The sequence below is a fragment of the Lampris incognitus genome, chromosome 1 (assembly GCF_029633865.1).
Source record: "Lampris incognitus isolate fLamInc1 chromosome 1, fLamInc1.hap2, whole genome shotgun sequence".
Lineage (NCBI taxonomy): Eukaryota > Metazoa > Chordata > Actinopteri > Lampriformes > Lampridae > Lampris > Lampris incognitus.
In genome coordinates, this window is record NC_079211.1 from 147,287,292 (window position 1) to 147,307,852 (window position 20,561).

The 20,561-nt window shown below is 47.3% G+C and overlaps 1 protein-coding gene across 1 annotated transcript in view; it reads left to right on the forward strand.

Annotated features, from left to right (window-relative positions):
- The window catches only part of LOC130117320 (protein HIRA), a 39,887-nt gene extending 19,939 nt beyond the window's left edge, over positions 1-19,948 (forward strand). Inside the window, exons 10-25 of the mRNA XM_056285534.1 lie at positions 896-966; positions 1,067-1,172; positions 1,666-1,887; positions 5,094-5,179; positions 7,119-7,307; positions 7,419-7,562; positions 8,604-8,820; positions 9,582-9,683; positions 9,811-9,959; positions 11,164-11,325; positions 12,655-12,713; positions 14,126-14,231; positions 16,607-16,729; positions 16,985-17,148; positions 17,947-18,035; positions 19,191-19,948. Coding sequence (XP_056141509.1) covers positions 896-966; positions 1,067-1,172; positions 1,666-1,887; positions 5,094-5,179; positions 7,119-7,307; positions 7,419-7,562; positions 8,604-8,820; positions 9,582-9,683; positions 9,811-9,959; positions 11,164-11,325; positions 12,655-12,713; positions 14,126-14,231; positions 16,607-16,729; positions 16,985-17,148; positions 17,947-18,035; positions 19,191-19,307 — 2,106 coding nt within the window. The 3' untranslated portion in view covers positions 19,308-19,948. The remainder of the gene's footprint in view (positions 1-895; positions 967-1,066; positions 1,173-1,665; positions 1,888-5,093; positions 5,180-7,118; positions 7,308-7,418; positions 7,563-8,603; positions 8,821-9,581; positions 9,684-9,810; positions 9,960-11,163; positions 11,326-12,654; positions 12,714-14,125; positions 14,232-16,606; positions 16,730-16,984; positions 17,149-17,946; positions 18,036-19,190) is intronic.
- The last annotated feature ends 613 nt before the right edge of the window (positions 19,949-20,561 follow it).

Here is a 20,561-nt window from a genome sequence, read left to right on the forward strand (position 1 = left end):
ATCCATTAACCAACCGCTTATCCTGCTCTCAGGGTCACGGGGATGCTGGAGCCTATCCCAGCAGTCATTGGGCGGCAGGCGGGGAGACACCCTGGACAGGCCGCCAGGCCCACATACACACACACACACACAAACACACACACACACTCACTCATACCTAGGGGCAGTTTAGTATGGCTGATTCACCTGACCTATATGTCTTTGGACTGTGGGAGGAAACTGGAGCCCCCGGAGGAAACCCACGCAAACACGGGGAGAACATGCAAACTCCACACAGAGGACGACCCGTGACGACCCCCTACGTTGGACTACCCCGAGGCTTGAACCCAGGACCTTCTTGCTGTGAGGCGACCGTGCTAACCACTGCGCCAACATGCCGCCCGTGTCTATCGTGTGAAGTCCATTTAGCATATTAGCTGTTAGCATATCCGATAGCTACAAGCATGTAGAAACATACAAATAAACTTGCACCCTCACTGGCGGTGTTAACTCAAGGGGGTAAGAAAAGAAACTTCACGCTTTACAAGTCTTCACTTAATTCCAGTCTTCATGAACATTAATATACAGCAACGTAACTTAAACCACCATCCTCCGTTGAACCGGACATGTGCTGCCTCCTGCGCTCGTGCATAGCATGCAACCAACAATGACAACTTGACCCCACTACAACACAAGAACATTGGTTCCGCTATGGAAATATTAGACAGGTCTTTCAACATATGTTCTTACGTGTATGTTCTTAGTTAAACTTGTGTTAATTAACAAAAATATTCTTTTGTCAAAAACGTTAATTCTTATATTTAACTCAAAATTATTAAATAAACTTCAACTGTATGACTCTGATGACAGCTACACTGAACATACCACCCTTATCGCTCTTCTGTCTGGTCTCCAGCTAACCTCGCTGAAGCGCCCCCTGGTGGTCATCCATGACCTGTTTGATAAATCCATCATGGACATATCCTGGTGAGTTTCATACAGGCTGCATACAGGAAGTAGGGCATGATGTGCCATGTATGTCTTTATAAATATGACTTGACTTGCCCTGTGTGTGCGTGTGTGTTAGGACGCTGACTGGCCTGGGCATCTTAGTGTGTTCGATGGACGGTACTGTGGCCTACCTGGACTTCTCACTGGATGAACTGGGAGACCCGCTTAGCGAGGAGGAGAAGGTTGACATGCTCCCCTGCTCGTTCTATCCCTTTGCCTTTTTTAGACTCCTTATCTTTACACCCATGTTTCTTTGTGTTTTCATTTCTCCTGTTTTTTCATTCTGATGAAAATCACAAACTGCTGTCTAATCCCTTTTCTCGCTCTCTCTCTATCTCGCTCCTTCCATTTCTCTCTCTCTGTCCTTCTCCCTCTCCCTATTTCTCTCCCTCGCTTTACCCCATTCCCCCTTCTTTGTTTCTCTCAATTTCTCTTTTTTTCCCCTTACTCTCTCCCCATTTCTTATTCTTTCTCTGACTCTAAATTTATCTTTTCTTTCTCTCCCTGTTTTTATCTCGTTCTCCATCCCTCCCCATTTTCCTCATTCTCTCCGTCTCCATTGCTCTCTCCCTTACTCTGTTTCTGTTGGCCTCTGTCTTTCTTCATCCCTCTCCATTCTCCCTCTCTCGCTTTCACTCTCTCCATCTCACTCCATTTCGCTCTCTCTATTTCCAGAATGCCATTCACCAGAACATCTATGGTAAGAGTCTGGCCATCACCAGTACGGAGGCCCAGCTCTCCACCACCATCATCGAGAACCCGGAGATGCTGAAATATCAGCAGGAACGCCAGAACGCGACCCAGGCCAACTCCAGGCCAGGCAGCACCGGTCCGGAATCCAGCACACCTAAGCTGAACAGTGTGATGAACGGAGAGTCCCTGGAGGACATCAGGAAGGTAGGAGAGAACTTATAGCAACATTGAAAATAGAAAAAAAAATTATATGAAAATGCACTCATTTATATGACAATTTGAAAAACTTTTGCCATGCCAGGAATGTGGAACTTAGCAATATCTATAGCTATAGACGGAGAGAGAGAGAGAAAGAAAGACAGATATCATGAAGGGAGGCAGAAGAGAGAGAGAGACATTCGAAGAATGTCATAAACCTGCTTTTACCTTTCTTCATAGTGATAGTCGGCCAACTAGCTAGCAAAGCTGTGCATCATGTTAACGTGCTCTTGGTTTTTCCTCTGTCATTTGGTATGTGGTGTTTCCTGCTGTGATCTCCCATCAGTTTTACACATTAAATTAAGTGCCGTGTTATCTGTGTGAATCAATCAACATACTAATCCACAATAGACCTCCCTGATGTTGTGAGTAATCCTTCCAGCACTGTAATGAATATTAACAAAAAAAGTTTTGTGGATTCTTTAAAATCTGATCTCTATCAATCAGTGATATGAATTACAACAACCAGGGTTGCACCAATATCACCTTTTCCCTACTGAATAAGAATCTTAGAGTATTGGCTGACACCGAGTTCTGATCCATTACTTTTTCTGAACAGTGCACACTGAGACCATTAGTTTGGGGTCTACGGGCAAAATAATTGAGATAGAATCAGTTTTTTATATCTTTAAAGAAATATAAGCTTCCATGTGGCAAAAATGTAATAAATCAAGACATGTTGCTTTTATTTATGACATGTTACTAAATGCTCCTCTGAGAATCGCCACCTTAACATGGTGGAGGGGTTTGGGTGTCCCGGTGATCCTGGGAGCTGTGTTGTCGGGGGCAATAGCTCCTGGTAGGGTCTCCCAAAGCAAATTGGTCCCAGGGGAGGGGCCAGACTAAGAGAGACTCCCAGTGAAAGAAACCCAGTGAAAGTACACCAGCAGAGTTACAGCACCTTGACCGGAAAAAGGAAACCAGGGCTCCCTCCTGGAGCCAGACCTGGGAAGACAGCTCACTGGCAAGCGTCTGGTGGCCAGGCCTTAGCCCGTGGGGCCCGGACGGGCCCAGCTATGGACTCACCACCCCATGGAGCCACCACACGTGGGGATGAGCATTGGGGTAGGATGCAATGCAGGCCAGGCAACAGGCAAAGGTGGGGACCGGGGTGTGCCAACTTCTGGCAGATTGGTCCTTGGGACGTGGAATGTTGCCTCTCTGGCAGAGAAGAAGCCTGAGCAGGTGCGGGAGGTCGAGCGGTACCAACTAGATATAGTTGGGCTCACCTCCACACATAGAATAGGCTCTGGTATCAAATTCCTGGACAGGGGCTGGACTCTTTATTTTTGTGGAGTTGGCCAAGGTGACAGACACTGGGTGGGTTTGGGGATACTCACAAGTCCCTGGTTGAATGCCGCCATGTTGGAGTTCTCCCCGGAGAGTGAAAGGGTTGCCTCTATACGACTGCGAGTCGCTGGGGGGAAAGCTCTGACTGTTGTGTGTGCTTATGCACCGGATAGCAGTTTGGAGTATCTGGCCTTCTTGGAGTCTCTGGGTGGTGTCCTGGACAGGGCTCCACCTTGGGACTCTATAGTTCTGCTGGGGGACTTCAACACTCATGTGGGGCAACGATGGAGAAACCTGGAGGGGCGTGATTGGGAGGGATGGCCTCTTCGATCGGAACCCGAGCGATGCCTTGTTATTGGACTTCTGTGCGGGTCATGGATTGGCCATAACAAACACCATATTTGAACATAAGGTAGTTCATAAGTGTACTTGGTACCAGAACACCTTAGGCGAAAGATCAATGATAGACTTTGTGGTCATATCATCAGATCTGCGGCCGTATGTTTTGGACACCTGGGTGAAGAGAGGAGCAGAGCTGTCAACTGATCACTATTTGTTGGTGAGTTGGATCAGATGGCGGGGAAGGCTGCCGGACAGACCTGGCAAACCCAAACGTGTAGTGAGGGTGAACTGGGAACATCTGGCGGAGGCCCCTGTCCGTGAAGTCTTCAACAACCACCTCCGGAAGAAGTTCTCGTGTATCATCCCCAGCCTCCCTTGAGGCTGGGGACATGGAGTCTGAGTGGGCCATGTTCAAAGTCTCTTACAGATGCAGCAGGTAGGAGCTGTGGTCATAATTTCATCGGTGCCTGTCAAGGTGGCAACCTAAGAACCTGCTGGTGGACACCGACGTTGAGGGAAGCCCACAGGCTGAAGAAGGAGATCTTATGGGCTTGGTTGGCCCAGGGGTCTCCTGAAGCAGCAGACAGGTATCGGGAGGCCAGAAGGGCTGCGGCTTCAGTGATCACAGAAGCTAAAACTCAGGCGTGGGAGGAGTTCAGTGAGGCTCTGGAGGAGGACTTTCGGTTGGCCTTAAGGAAGTTCTGGCAAGCCATCCAGCAACTCAGGAAGGGGAAGCAGGGCCTGACTCAGGCTGTGTTCAGCTGGGGAGGGGAGCTGCTGACCCGGACTGGGGATGTTGTCGATGTTATGACTTGATCATAAGCTTGTCTCCGTTAAACCGCAGCATGTCTGTAAATCTCCACCCTTAGAGAGCATTTTGTGTCTATATACAAATGCAGATCAACTCCATAACAAAATGCATGAATTTATTGCTCGTTTGAAAGTACTCCCACTTATTCATATTATAGGAATCACTGAAGTGAAGTCCAAGAATCGGAAGCATAAAATGAGCCCAGCAGAATTTAATTTGGATGATATAGAATGTTGTAATTTATTTTCAAGGACTGTAGACAAAGATATAGGTAGAGGTTTACTGCTTTATATTCATGAATCATTCGAAGTTAAAGAAATTGCATTAGCGACAGAGTTTCAAGAGAATAATTTTGTGGCGATCAAATGCAATAACCAAGAGTTTTTGACGGTGGGTTTAATTTATAGGTCTGACTGTGGTACAGAAACTAACAATGACAATCTTTTGGTTCTAATGGAAGAGGTGTCAACTAGAAAATACTTCATTTCATTAAATTAAAGTTAGCAGAGGCTTTATGGGAGATGTCAGATGACAACAGAAACCTCTCGGCCCACTTCTTGTGTTTTGAACCCGTCCTGATATTTATTAGTCATCGTTATGCTTCAGGAAAGTCTTGCTTACTGCCACTTAAACTGTCTTATTCAGAAAACAGTTTTAAATGTTTCTTAATGCTTGTTGATTGATGTTCATCTCTGCTGCTGTGATCCAGAATCTTCTGAAGAAGCAGGTGGAGACAAGAACACCCGATGGCAGGAGACGGATCACACCTCTCTGTATCGCTCAGCTGGACACAGGGTAAGGACACACACCATCATCAGTGGTTACTCAGGGTCGAGTATGACTGTCCTCCTTCTAGGTCCTTGTGGGTCTTCGGGTGGGCGCAGAGGCCGAACCTGGAGCCACATATTTTGGGACAATGTGGGCAAGGGTGTGAAGGTTGTGGATGTGGTTTGGGCCTTTCTGGTAACTCGTTCCTTTCTGAGTCTGCGCTTGTTTTCAGCACCACAGTGGAGGTCATGGTTGTAGCGCCCAGCACCCTCATGGACAGCCAGTCTCCAGGCCTCCCTGTTTTCTGCTGCTTGTTCCCAGGTGTTGAGGTCGATCGATGCCAAACCTTTTGATGTGGGCCTTGGTGTTATCTTTAAATCGGTTCTTTTGTCCTCCTGGGGCATGATGTCCTGTCATGAGGTGAGAGTAAAGGACTTGTTTCGGGAGGCGAGAGTCAGACATGCGGAGGACATGGCCAGTCCAGCTCAGCTGATGTTGTGCGATGGTGGCAGTTACAGTAGGCATGTTGGCCTCTTTGAGGACACTGAAGTTGGTGTGCTTATCCTCCCAGCTGATCTTCCTGACGTATCGCTGTTGGAATGCCTCGAGTGCCTTCGGGTGCCTGCTATATGTGGTCCAGGTTTCCGACCTATACAGTAGGGTGGGCAGCACTACCGCTTTGTACACCAGAATTTGTGTTCTGGCCTGAAGGTTCAAAAGCCCTTTTACTCAATCTTGAGAAGGCCCTGCTGGCACAACTGAGATGATGGTGTATTTCAATGTCAATGTTGGCTTTGGAGGAGAGAAGGCTGCCAAGATATGGGAACTGTTCCACGTTTTTGAGTCTGGTGTTGTCTACAGAGATGGTTGTGGGGCAGAGCAGGCATGTTTCTGTTGGGTGGGGGTTGGTAGAAGATATGGGTCTTTTTTATGTTAATGACCAGGCCCAACTGCTTGTATACCTTTGCAAAGGCATCCAGTATGCTCTGTAGTTCCTCTTCTATTAGGGACACTAAGGCGTTGTCATCGGCATACTGCAGCTCTATAATGGATGTGGTGGTGGTTTTACCTTTAGCCCTGAATGTTAATATTCAGAAGATTCCCCTCAGTCCTGTACATGATTTTGACTCCCTGAGGCAGATTGGGACCCGTGAGGTGGAGGATGGTAACAGTGAAGACAGAGAACAGGATTGGGGCAATGACACAGCCTTGTTTAACGCCTGTGTGGACCTTGAAGGACTCTGTCTCGTCTCCATAACTGCTGAATACTCTAGCTGACATATGTCGTAATCATAGTACTCTGATATATTTGTCAGGGCAGCCTATTTTTGACAGAATCAAAAGCTTTGTTTGAGTCTATGAAGGCCATATACAGTGGTTGATTCTGTTCCTGGGCTTTTTCTTGGAGTTGGCGGGCAATAAAAATCATGTCCGCGGTGCCGCTTTTGGGATGAAAATTGCTGTTGATTTTCATCTTCCTGATGGCATCCTGGACTTCTCTTAAACTAGGTGGTGCTGCCATGTCCTCCTCTTTGGGTTGTTGAGGGAGCTGTTGGAGGGCATCCATCTCAGGGCTAGAGTCCTGGTTTAAAAAGTCCTGGTAGTGCTCTTTCCACCTCCCTTTGATTGACTCATCTGTTAGTAGTGCGTGCCCATCTTTGGAGCGAAGGGGGGTTAGACGGCAGTGGCTGGGACCATATACTGCTTTAGTAGCATTGAAGGAGCCTGTGGTATCCCCAGCAGCTGCAAGGTGCTGGATCTCAAGGGCCTTCTTCGTCAAGGACACACGCAGTCATGCACAGGGGTGCGGTGTGTTTGAACGTTTTCAAGGGGCCCTGACTCAAAGTGTTTCTTAAAAATGTAAAAATTTATAGTTTTCATTCTTAAGTAATCATTGTCGCTCTCGTTCTCTTTCTATATCTAAATTTCTCTCTCTCTCTCTCTCTCTCTCTCTCTCTCTCTCTAGGGATTTCTCCCCAGCTCTCTTTAACAGTGTTCCCATCTTGCCTGGGTCTTCCATGCCCACCCCTCAGCTAAGCTCTGATTCCAGCCAGGGACAGGCCTCCTCTCTGGGGCTGAGGCCAGGCCAGGACCCCCTCCTCACCTCCCCTCCACCCACTGGCACCCCCAAGGTCCTGGAGGACAACAATGATGGGTACCTTTTTTTTTCTTCTATATCCTGTTTGTTTTTTCAAGGTGGTACCCACCAGCGCCTGCCACATTGCGCTGCTATTCGTGAATCTTGTGTCTTGTCTCCGTCCGCCAGGGTGAAGCCCAGCCTCCTGTTGAACACCGCCTCCAAGATGGAGCCGATGAAAGCCCTGGACTCCAGATTCACAGAGAGGTCGAAGGCCACACCAGGAGTCACTACCGCTATCTCGTCCGCCGTGGGGCTCACGCCGCTGGACAGGTGCATAGAAGATTTGCATGATTCAATTTGAAATTCTGGTGGCAGTTAAAACTACAGTCCTGAAGATCATTCTTTCAGTTTGGCTGTCTGTCCGCTATGTAGATGGTTGTATGGTGAGTGTTGTTTGAACTCCATTCAAAATGAATGAGAGTCACCAGTGCTGTTGTGTCGGCACCTTCCTCACCGCCAAAGAAACAAACCTTGTTCTACTTGCCCAGGAAACGCTGTCCTTCTCTCCACATGCTTACTTTGTATTGTGTGTACAGTCACCGTACAGTCTTTTTATCAGGGATGGGCAACATGATCCATAAAGGACTCGTGTGGGTGCAGGTCTTTGTTCCAACCAAGCAGTTACACAACTGAGTCTACAAGTCATGGTCCTTAGCAAAGACTCTTGGTTGACAGTAGAATCAGGTGTGTAACTGCTTGGTTGGAACAATGACCTGCACCCACACCGGCCCTTTCTGGATCATGCCCATCCCTGCTTTAGATGACTTAAAGTAAGATGATAGGGGGCGTCCGGGTAGCGTAGCGGTCTATTCCATTGCCTACCAACACGGGGGTCGCCAGTCGAATCCCCGTGTTACCTCCGGCTTGGTCGGGCGTCCTGACAGACACAATTGGCCGTGTCTGCGGGTGAGAAGCCGGATGTGGGTATGTGTCCTGGTCGCTGCAATAGCACCTCCTCTGGTTGGTCGGGGCGCCTGTTTGGAGGGGAGGGGGAACTGGGGGGAATAGCATGATTCTCCCACGCGCTACGTCCCCCTGGTGAAACTCCTCACTGTCAGGTGATTGAAGCAGCTGGCGACTCCACATGTGTCGGAGGAGGCATGTGGTAGTCTGCAGCCCTCCCCGGATCAGCAGGGGGGTAGAGCAGCGACCAGGACGGCTCGGAAGAGTCGGGTAATGGACTGGTACAATTGGGGAGAAAAGGGGGGGGGGGGGATCCAAAAAAAAAAGAAAAGAAAGTAAGACGATACTAAAACGACAGTCAAACATGAGGTGTAAGAACTGTCTTCGTCTTGTCTGTTGCTCCTACAGGGCGAAGGATACCTCCCTTGTCCATAAAGATGTGAAAAACAAGGAGGACACCAGCAGCGACAGTGAAGACAAGATGGCCACCATCAACAAGAATCTGTCATTCACCAAGAGGAAGGCGGAGCTCATGATGGACGGAGGAGAGGTGGTGGAGAAGAGGAAGAAGGGGAGACCCAGGAAAGACAAGATGCCAATAACCATTTCTCAACCCTACTCTCAGGTAGAGAGGTAGAAATCAATAGGGTGTCTGTTGGGGGGGGGGGGGGGGCGTGGACGGATGAGGGAAAGATGAGTGGGTTACTCGGGTGAGGAGGGGTGGTGCCAACTTGAGAGTGTAGAGGGATGAAGGGAGAAAAAGGAAAGAAACAGAAAAACGCAAATATCGAAATCGAAAAGATAGGTGAACGGATGGAAAGTCCCTCCATCAGATGGTGTCTCTCTCTCTCTCTCTCTCTCGCTTTCTCTGTTCCCCCCCCCCTTTTTTTTCTCCCCAATTTAACCTGGCCAATCAACCTGCTCTCTGAGCTGTCCCGGTCGCTGCTCCACCCCCTCTGCCGATATGGGGAGGGCTGCAGACTACCACATGCCTCCTCCAATACATGTGGAGTCACCAGCCGCTTCTTTTCACCTGACAGTGAGGAGCTTCACCAGGGGGACGTAGCGTGTGGGAGGATCACGCTATTCACTCCAGTTCCCCCTCCCCCCTGAACAGGCACCCAACCGACCAGAGGAGGCGCTAGTGCAGCGACCAGAACACATACTCACATCCGGTTTCCCACCTGCAGACACGGCCAATTGGGTCTGTAGGGACGCTTGACCGAGCCGGGGGGTAACACGGGGATTTGATCCAGTGATCCCCGTGTTGGTAGGCAATGGAATAGACCACCACACCACCCGGACGCCCTAATTCTGCGGGGGTTTTTAATTTCAGTGAAAAATTGGACAAAGAATTGATTAAAGGTTTCTCTCTCTGTCTCTCAGGTGATTCCTCCATCAGACAGGGAGCCCAGTAGAGTTTCAGTTCATCCAGCTCCTGTTCTCAAACTACCGACACCCAGCACGCAGAAAGCGTTCAGCCTACAGGTACTGTTAATCAGTGTGTGTGTGTGTGTGTGTGTGTGTGTGAGTTAAACCAAACTGGATCAGACATTTCAGATGCACAGTAACAAAACGGAGCAGTGCAGTAACGGGTCGACGTGTGTTTGGGTAGGTGAGCATGGAGCCCTCGGTGTTCCTGGAGGTTGAGAACGACGTGTCCATGGTCGGGGGGTCCAGGCTCAGCCAGTTGAAATGTTCCAGAGGAGGGAAGGACTGGGAGACCGTCCTACCCAGTCCTGTACTCACGGCTGCTGGGAGCAGGTGTGTGTGTGTGTGTGTGTGTGTGTGTGTGTGTGTGTGTGTGTGTGTGTGTGTGTGTGTGTGTGTGTTCATCTTAATGTGTGTGATTTTGTCTTCATGCGTGCTCAGTAAGGTAAGGAAGGAAATCACAGAAAGTTGAATCAGTTCATCTGGACCTGGTGGTTTGTGATTTTGTTTTTTTAGGAATCGGGAACAATTTATTGTCGTCTCATTTGTGTACTTGCGTACACAAAAGAGACGAAATTTTGTTTCTCCCAGCCCACAGCAGTGCAACACAAAAGACAAAAACCTCCCAAAAACAACACCACCAAAACATACAAAACCAGAGAACAAAGCAAAAAAAAAAATAAAAAATACACGGTTAACAACACAATCCACTCAGTGCAACACAATTCAAAAATTTCACCGTCCAGAGAACGAACGCCAGCCAGGGTGACTGTCGGGACTGCTGGCCTGCATGGGCTAGCAGTTAGCTTAGCCTGCCCCGCTTCCACGTCCTGTCAGACCGCCGTCGGTGTTTCCTCTTCAGGCGCAGCTCCAGTCAGGGCTGTGGTCCTTGAAGCCCACAGGATGCAGCAGACCAGGCTCCCTCAGCCGACCCAGCGCCAGCTCTCCCAGCCAGACACCTTCCACACGCCTCCCCCGCACGCCACACCACGCCACAAACGCAGACGCAGACAAAAACACTGCGTGGGCTAGCACTTAGCTTAGCCTGCCCCGCTCTCCCAGCCGATCCAACACCAGCGCCCCCAGCCACTAAACGAAATCGACGATCACAGACATAAATAAATCCTTGTAAAAGTTCAACTCAGATGTGGACGTGGACAAAGACACTGCATAGTCGACACTGGGTGAGGCCGCCATCTTCCCACACGGGAAGCTAGGGACGTTATTGTGTCTGTCTTTTGTGTGCGTGTGGCTTTTTATGTTTGTTTGTTTTTTTATTGGACCTTATTTCATGACTGCTGTGTTTTCACACAGCTAGCAACTCCAGAAACCATTCGCTTTGAATCCCCACGTCGTCTGTGACCACAAAAATGTCCAACACCCCGACTGGTCCAGCTGGCAGTCATGATGACCGGTGGTGTAATGTGTTGATTGGTGAAGTTTGAAGTCTTCCTGGCGATACATCAAGATGTGTTCAAGTTCCCCATTGTTTCATTCACTTGTTCATCCATTCATGTGTTCATAACCTCTTCCACAGTGACGTCATCACAGTGGCGTGTGAGGACGGGATGTTGTCGGTGTTCTCCTCCTGTGGCCGTCGGCTACTTCCTGCCATCCAGCTGGCCACGCCCGTGTCAGCTCTGCACTGCTCAGGACACTACGTGATGGCTTTGACCGCGGGGGCCATGCTGTTTGTCTGGTCAGTATTGTCTTGGAAAAACATTTGACTTTTTAGTTTGCAGTTTTATGTTTCTCTGTTGTTGTCCTTACTTATTCTGTAAGAACGAGTGAAAATTCGTGGGCGTCCGGGTAGAGTAGCAGTCTATTCTGTCGCCTGGGGGTGGGTAAATCCACAAACAGCAAAACAATTCCCAAAACTGTGCTTTATTGGTCCTATATATGTTAGTGTTATGACCAAGACAATGGCTGCCCACTGCTCCTACAGGATGGGTTAAATGTAGAGGAGGAATTTTGTTGTGCGCTTGCTCACAATGACAGTGACTTTCTTTCTTTTGTATGTAAAGCTTTGTGGTACCCAAACAGCTTTATTGTCTATCACTGTTCTGGTCCACGGTTTTATTCACCGTTACACACATTTTGTACTTGTACGTTTCTGTTAAAGAAAGCTTTTCGGGCCGCTCACATTTAAGTCTCGATACCCGGTAGGACTCTTGTTTTGTTACACGAATATCCACGAGAAAGCTCCTCGCCAGTCACTGTCACTCAGGTGTTATTACAGTGAAGAGCAATATGTTAGCAGGACAATCTTGTGTAGTGATGAATCTTCAAAGGAAATCTGATTTCTGATCTGCACATTTGATTTGGAAAAGGTTTAATGCCGGATGCCCTCCCTGACACAACCCTCCCCATTTATCCGGGCTTGGGGGCCGGTACTAATGGTGTGTTCACACCAAACCTCAAGCAGTTTTTTCGCGTACTGAGATTATTCGCATGTGTTCACGTGTGTTCGCGCCACGCAACACGAATGGCGCGAATAACGCGGCACAAATTTCGTATCATTCGCGCGAGTTGAAAATATTCAACTTGAGCGAGACAGTCGCGCGACGCTGTGTCGAGAAAGCCTCTCAGCGAATCTCAATCTCCTCCCCTCTTTTCTGGAAGAGAATTCACAGGTTCGCGTACTCGATCCTGCGGCCAAACTCACGTGAGTAACGCGAATAAAAACAAATGAGCCCACAATCAAACTCGCCACACGTAAAGCGAGGCGAAAATTCCCTTCACATTTGGTGTGAACACGCCATAAGAATGCACCGGCTTGTGCATCCTCAGTGGCTGGGTTAACTGTAGCAGTAGTAGTAGTAGTAGTAGTAGTAGTAGGTGTATCTTCAAAGGACTGTCGTCATTTTTACCTTGACAATTTTCAGTCTGTAGCCATAAAAGTACATTTGTTTTTTTTTTTGTTTTTTTTTTTTTCGTCTTAAAATATCCTTTGCATATTTTACATCAGCATTTTTCAGGGATCCTTTTAGTCCTCTCACCGTTTTCACCGTCGCTCTGTCATCTATAGGGACGTCCAGAAACAGACGGCGCTGGTGAAAAATGAATCCCTGCAGACCATCTTATCAGGTGAGATGATGACACCGGCCACAATACATTTGACATCTGTCCTTTCATGAAAATAATCCACATTCACTGTGAATTTTGAGGCATTAGCAGCCCTGGCTGATATGTATTTGTCATATTAGGCTTCAGGAAGGTAGAAATATTATACAGAGAACCTTTTTAAAGGACCATTTCATCAGAATAATGTTTATTGGCCATGTAGGTTTGCACATACATGGAATTTGACTCTGGTTTTGTGGCTCTCAGTGCACTTAACATAGAATAACAACACAACAATCTTCAGATATGTACACACGGATTGACTTATACAGGTGAAATAAGAGGTGATAAAGTGCAGTGGTGCAGAGAATATATTTGACATTTCTATTTTTCATTTTTATGTTTCTCTGTTTCTGTCCATACTTATTCTGTAAGAATGAGTGAAAATTCATGAGCATCTGGGTAGCGTAGCAGTCTATTCTATTGCCTACCAACACGGGGATCGCCAGTTTGAATCCTCGTGTTACCTCTGTCTTGGTCGGGCATCCCTATAGACACAGTTGGCCGTGTCTGCGCGTGGGAAGCCGGATGTAGGTATGTGTCCTGGTTGCTGCATTACCACCTCCTCTGGTCGGTCGGGGTGCCTGTTCGGGAGGGAGGGGGACCTGGGGGGAATAGTATGATCTTCCCACACGCTATGTCCCCCTGGTGAAACTCCTCACTGTCAGGTGAAAAGAGGCAGCTGGTGACTCCACATGTATCGGAGGAGGCATGTAGTAGTCTGCAGCCCTCTCCGGATCAGCAGAGGGGGTGGAGCAGCGACGGACAGCTCGGAAGTGTGGGATAATTGGCCGGATACAATTGGGAAGGAAAAGGGGGGTGAAAAGAAAAAAATAGAAATAAAAAATATACAATAACCTGGTTAGATGAGGGTGAGCACCCTTTCATAATTGGGGATGTGGCCGAGTTCAGAATTAACCAATCACATTCAAACTCCAGGGCGAATAGTGCTGAGAAGATATGGAAAATATCCCGATAATCTGGGAATTTTACATGATTTCGATGAATATCACCTTTAATCTGTCTTCCTCTCAGATTTCCTGAGTGGTAAAAAAATACAAAAATATGAGTGGACTTTAAAGGTACATAATCTGTAATGTTATGCACCACCTCGGCTATGTGTGACAACACAACAACATTGTAAATTTGTTTGGGAAATGGAGACAACTGAAAGCCTTTACAAGGAATTGAAAGTTAGAAGCATCAGCTGGTTTTCTCATTTGCAAGGAATAAAGGAAACGGTGTTTACGAAGTCTGACCAACACGACGGCAGAAGTGAGGCGGACCGCCTCTGTGTGCATCAGTTCTGGATTGTACCTAAATAAATAATAAATAAAGCCGGGAATGGTTTTGTTAATATTTAGCGTCTTTTGTAGGTGCAGACACCACTGTGTCCCAGTCACTTCTGACCCAGCAGGGAGTTCCTGTCATCGGCCTCTCCAACGGGAAGTCCTACTGCTTCAGCTCCTCGTTAGAGACATGGTAAGATAACACAACACAATGAGGCTGTAGACAAGGGGATCCTCTGTCCCCATTCTTACTGATCATGGCATTAGAACCGCTGGCAGTTGCAGTAAGAAACCAAAACAACATTTCAGGAATAGTCACAGGACAGCAGGAGCATCATCTGGCTTTAGATGTGGATAATGCCATTGTCTTCCTCAAACGTATGGGAAATTCTATCCCTGCCCTGATGGATCAGATTAAGACATTTGGAAAGATCTCAGGCTATAAGATAATCAAATCTAAAACCTCGTTTATGCTACATAAGAATGCAGAAAGGAAAAACTCGCCTGAAGAAGCTGTTTAACTCAGCGTTGTTGATTGTTTCACTTACTTGGGCATTCAAATTTTACCATGTCTTGAGAATATTGTAGATGCTAACTAGAGACCAGGGGTCCATGAAATCTCAAATGCAGTAGATAGATGGACATCTATACCAATCTCTTTAATAGGGAAAATAAATGTCCTCAAAATGAATGCACTTCCTAATACTAAAAAACCCTTGTTAAAAACACGATTGGTGTGTTATCAACAAGGCAGAAATCAGATAGGGGAAATCAGGAACAGCAACACTTTATTTGTCATTTCACTTCGTGCACTTGCGTACATGAAATGATACGAAAGGCTGTTTCCTCCAGCCCACAGCAGTACAACACAAACACAAAAACACATCCAAAAACTACAAGAACACACATATCCAATCTAACATATACGTGTATCGCCTCTCTCGCACTCTTTAGCCCAGTATGCAGAAATGACCCCCCCCCCCCCATGAAGTTCTGTTGTGGGATTCAAAACTTGGGCTGAAAAGGGACCACAAAAAATAGGAGAATTATACAATCCTGACAGTAAACATCTGATGTCATTTGAAGAAATAGCTAATAAATATAGCATACCCCGCAGTCAGTTGTTCACATTGTGTTTCTAGGACAGAGCAATGAACTTCGTGAAGGAAATGACGCGACCAACACACGTCATAAATAGTGACACGACGCACAAATTACAGTCGGTCATTTTGACCGGTCATGGTCGTTTGAGGTAGATCTTATCATAACATTTTTTAATTTTTTTTGTGTGTCTAGTTGATCTAAAACTCATTTAAATGCAACTATATGCAATTTTAAGAGCATTCGGGGAGCAGCAGGTCTGTATCTTTTCTTTTTTTTCCCCCACAAAGTTATTAAACTTTCAAAATCCAAAATTGTTAAAATGACCGCCTTGGTCGTTCTTGTCCAAATGGGTTGGCTTGTTTGAGTGGACTGAGACAGACATCACGGACACTGATGCTGTAAACTGAACTTTCATTTCTTATCGTCGGTGCGTGAGCAGTATGAGGGGGTAGGAGTGAAGTTCTCGACTTCTCCTGACCCCATGTGACCGTGAACGTTATTATTTGAGTTGCTTATTTGGCGCCTATATGTTGCTGATGATGTTTATTTTATTTTTTTATTGTTTGTGTAGTTTTCTTTTAACATGTTCAGTAAAGTTGATTGATTGAGTAATCGATTAGAGACATGGTAAGACCAGACTGACCTCTGGTTAGACATGGTAAGACCAGACTGACCTCTGCTTAGACATGGTAAGACCAGACTGACCTCTGGTTAGACATGGTAAGACCAGACTGACCTCTGCTTAGACATGGTAAGACCAGACTGACCTCTGGTTAAACATGGTAAGACCAGACTGACCTCTGGTTAGACATGGTAAGACCAGACTGACCTCTGGTTAAACATGGTAAGACCAGACTGACCTCTGGTTAAACATGGTAAGACCAGACTGACCTCTGGTTAGACATGGTAAGACCAGACTGACCTCTGGTGGCCTTTGAACTGTTGATGCCGATGAACGAAAAGCTGCCTTTTAGTCAAACCCTGAGACTTGGGGTCAGAAAATACTTCACGTGGGGACCCCCGGTGGCTCACCTGGTAGAATGGTACCACGTAAGCATGGGTCCTTACTGCAGTGGGCTGGGTTCGAATCCGGCCCGGGCCTTTTGCTGCATGTCATCCCCTCTCTCCCCCCTGCCTTTCCTGTCTCTCTCTCTCTCTCTCTCTCTCTCTCTCTCTACTGCTGTCCAAAGAAGGCGGAAAATGCCAAAAACGAAAGAAAATACTTCACTGTATGTTGCAGTGACTGTTACCGGACACCAGGTGGCCCTGTTGACAAAGTATTGTTACCAGTGTTAAGACCAGTATGGTGTCAAACGATTTGACAGGAGACTTTTGCATACATGTTCCTGTACATGAGACTGTTGCACTGTTAAGTTTTATCACTCAGTCAGTCTTGACTCTCTTGTATATCTCTCCATAACGCTGACTTTTTAACCCCCCCCCTCTCTTCTCTCACTCATACAGGACACTGATAGCAGATAAAGGAGACTCCCTTGTCCAATGTGCCGACTTCAGGAATTGCCTGCCATCCCATGATGCATCTGTGTCGTCTGGGCCGCTGGCTGTCATGCAGGGACGCAACCTCAAGTATGACTGACACACAGTAAACCCCTCGAAATAAAATATAAACTCCTCCATAAATGTCTCAAACGCTCCTGTGTGTGTCCCTCTCTCGCCACTGAGTCTCTCTGCTTGCCCTTGATGTTGAATGCCCCCCCACCCTTTCTAAAAGTCCTCCACTGTCATCCATGACCTGTCTGATCCCCTTTGATGGTGTAGTCAGACCAGTTCCCAGAAGGCCTCATGTGGATTACAGCTTTACCCGTCTCTCTCTCTCTCTAGCGCTGGTCGCCTGGCCTCTCGTCTGTCGTCCACCCCTCATCAGCTCCAGCAGAGTGTGACACTGGCCTTCCTGGAGAACCAGCTTGCATCCGCCGTCGCTCTGCTCTCCGCCCGGGAGTATCGCTACTGGCTTCTCATCTACGCCCGCTTCCTGGTCAATGAAGGTACGCCAGTCCCTGTCTGATAATAGGGTAGCTGTAGCTTTTTTAAAGCGACAGTCCTGTAAATTTTCTATTTTTTGCCTTGTATTTCCTGGAGGAGACAATCAAATGGGACAGTAATGGTTGTTACCCCACTCCAGTCCAAAGCTTAATTCTTTATCCTACCGATGGGAGTTTGTGAAGGACCGAAATCATTACTGTTGCATTTTTTTCTGGTTACCAGAAGTGGAAATTATAGGAACTTTTGTTTCTGCCAAGATGGCACAGGATGTGGACATCGATGGGAGAAACTGCATCATGACTAAAGTTGCTCAGGGCAAGTTTTCCATTCGGATTAAGTGTTCTCAACAGCCTCTGCGGGGAACTCCTAACGAGTCAGGAGTCCTGACTCGTTAGGAGTCAGGATAATGGTGGACTGAAGAGATCTTTCCGAGGAATGATGATAATATGGTCTCACTCCTAGTCATAAAAGTGGGACTGAGTCACTTTAAGACTTTTCGGGCGGTTAGGGCCAGTTTAACAACTAAAAAGCTGAAACACGCACATCCCAGAATAGTTAGATAGGGTACAGGATCAAGGCTTTAACTTCCTGAGCCAAACAGAAAATGGCATCAGGTGACTGCCAACATGTGATGAGTGTTTCCATTAGGATGTGCTGCGATGCACAAACCCAGACTCTGTATAACTGCTGGACTGTCTGCTGTTGTCTGGTTAGCCTGGATGGGGTTCAGTCTGCTCTCCTGTGCCGTCTGTGTGTGTGTTTGGGTGTGTGTGGATGTGGATGTGTTCTTTCTGGTCCAGGTTCAGAGCATCGTCTCAGAGAACTTTGTCAGGAACTTCTGGGTCCGGTCCACAAGTCTGCCTCCACAGCCTGGGAGCCTACCACTCTGGTAAAACTCAGCCAGTTACTTATCCATCCATCCATCTATTTATCAATCCATCCAACCGTCAATCAATCCAAAAACATGATGGTGGGCATCCGGGTGGCATAGCAGACAATTGGCCGTGTCTGTGGGTGGGAAGCCGGATGTGGGTTTGTGTCCTGGTCACTGCACTAGCGCCTCCTCTGGTCGGTTGGGGCACCTGTTCAGGGGGGGAGGGGGAACTGGGGGAATAGCGTGATCCTCCCATGCGCTATGTCCCCATGGTGAAACTCCTCACTGTCAGGTGAAAAGAAGCGGCTGCCGAACTCCACATGTATGGGAGGAGGCATGTGGTAGTCTGCAGCCCCCCCCCCCCCCGGATCAGCAGAGGCGGGTGGAGCAGCGACCTGGACGGCTCGGAAGAGTGGGGTAATTGGCCGGGTACAATTGAGGAGAGAAGAAAAAACATAATGGTATTTTATTATCACTATCAATACTGGTATGCTTTTATTTCAAAATAAAAGCGCAGATCGCTGCTCCTTGTACCAAGCATTTGTCGATTTGGTTAAATGAATATATAGAAACAATAGATTCACCTGAGGTGTCAGTCAACAGTCAGCTGACCCGCCTGATTCTGGCTGAAAGAATAGTCCTGGTTTTCCTAAATATTACGAGTCCACTGACATCCGAGCTCTTGTCCGATACGGTGGCTGGGCCGAATGAAATGAAAGTTCAGTATCACTTACATGCCCGTATTCTACTTTATGGGTCCAGCTCCAGTCTTCTGTAGTCCATAATTAGGTCGTCTATTTCCTGTTGAGGAGCGAGGCCAGAGCCCCTCCCAGCAGGTGTAGCGAAGAATTACACACACCGTTATAAGTTTATCCACCGGCGCTTTTATTTTTTTATTCATTCGAAATAATAGTGTACTTTTTTATGTAACAATAAAAACTTTGAACAACGTGTCACCTAAACGTTAAATGAAGCAGGTGCGTTCAAGATTGAATCTCGAATCTTGCACATAAACCTTAAAGCTTTGGGTGTCTAGAGAAGCGCTATATAAATGTAGTGATGATGATGATTATTATTATTAGTATAGCAACCATTGCACACATCCTGCTAACCTGTTGTTTGTTGGTATTTCCTGTGTGTGTGTGTGTGTGTGTGTGTGGTTGTGAACAGGGTCTATCTAAGCGTGAGCTTCTCAGAGAGGTGCTTCCTGTCATCGGTCAGAACCTGCGATTCCAGAGACTTTTCACAGAATATCAGGACCAACTAGAGCTGCTCCGCACTAAATAACGCGCGCGCACACACACACAACGCATAACACACACACCCACATGAAACACCCACACACGCCACAACACATTTGGACTCGCCCTCAGACCGGATTTGGTTTGTTTTGGCCCAGCTCGGCTTTGCTGCGCCACTCTACTACGAATCTCTGCCGACTGTGCCGAGGTGTATCCCGGCCGGTGCCGAGGTGTACCCCGGCTGGTTTGCCCCCACCGAGACGTTCGAGACATTGGCCCGGTGTTGACCTTTGAACTCTTCTATTTAGAAACCTTTCTGGTTTTTTTTTTTAAGGACATTAATCATGGCTAAGCTACAAATTCACAGAAGAACGAGTTTCATTGCTCTTCATCACGAGGAAGAAGAGGAGTGAGCCTGCTGTTTTTCTGTTTTTTATTTTTTGTAAATATGGAGAGTTGGGGTGAAGGGTCACCCAGCTCTCGTTTTTTCCACTAAATGTCCTTCTTGTGACCTCTCCGTCTGCCCTGCCCTGTCCGTAAACCACGACTGAGAAACGCAGCGGCGGGTGTTGGAGAAACCTCGCCGGGTGGCTTTCCTGCGTGCGAGTCTTTACGTACCGACATCCTGTCCTGAGGTCTCAGCAGCCCGAGGACGCCACTCAGCACAACACACGGACGGACGGACGGACGGACTTCATGTTGACCTCACAAAAGGGAAAGTTGCGAGCATTACGGCTTTAAGTGTCTCTTTTTCCAGTCAGACAGTCTGTCTGCTTGTCGGTGTGACTGGATTTCCCTTCTTTTCTTGACTAACGTGTACAGACCTTCCTTTTCATTTGTCTTGTTTTTGTTTGTTTTGTTTTGTTTTGTTTTGTTTTTTTGCCCTCATTCAATTTAAATGTTTGTACAAGACATTTTTTCGTTTTCTATTAAATAAGATTGTGAATAAACTGAGCTTTTGTGTTTCTGAAAATAAAACGAGGAGGATGGATGGCTTTTGTTAACATCTGTCTGCGGTTTCTTTACTTGCGACGTCATTTTCTCTTGTCTGTTATTAACAATCGTATGTGACGTAACGCCTCCCTGAGGAAGTCGTCGTAGCGTCGGAGAAGCTCATCTGTGGAACATCATCCATTATCCAAACCCGCTTATCCTGCTCTCAGGGTTGTGGGGATGCTGGAGCCTATCCCAGCAGTCATTGGGTGGCAGGCGGGGAGACAACCTGGACAGGCCACCAGTCCAACACAGGGCCCACACACCCACACATTCACACCTAGAGACAATTTAGTACGGCCGAGTC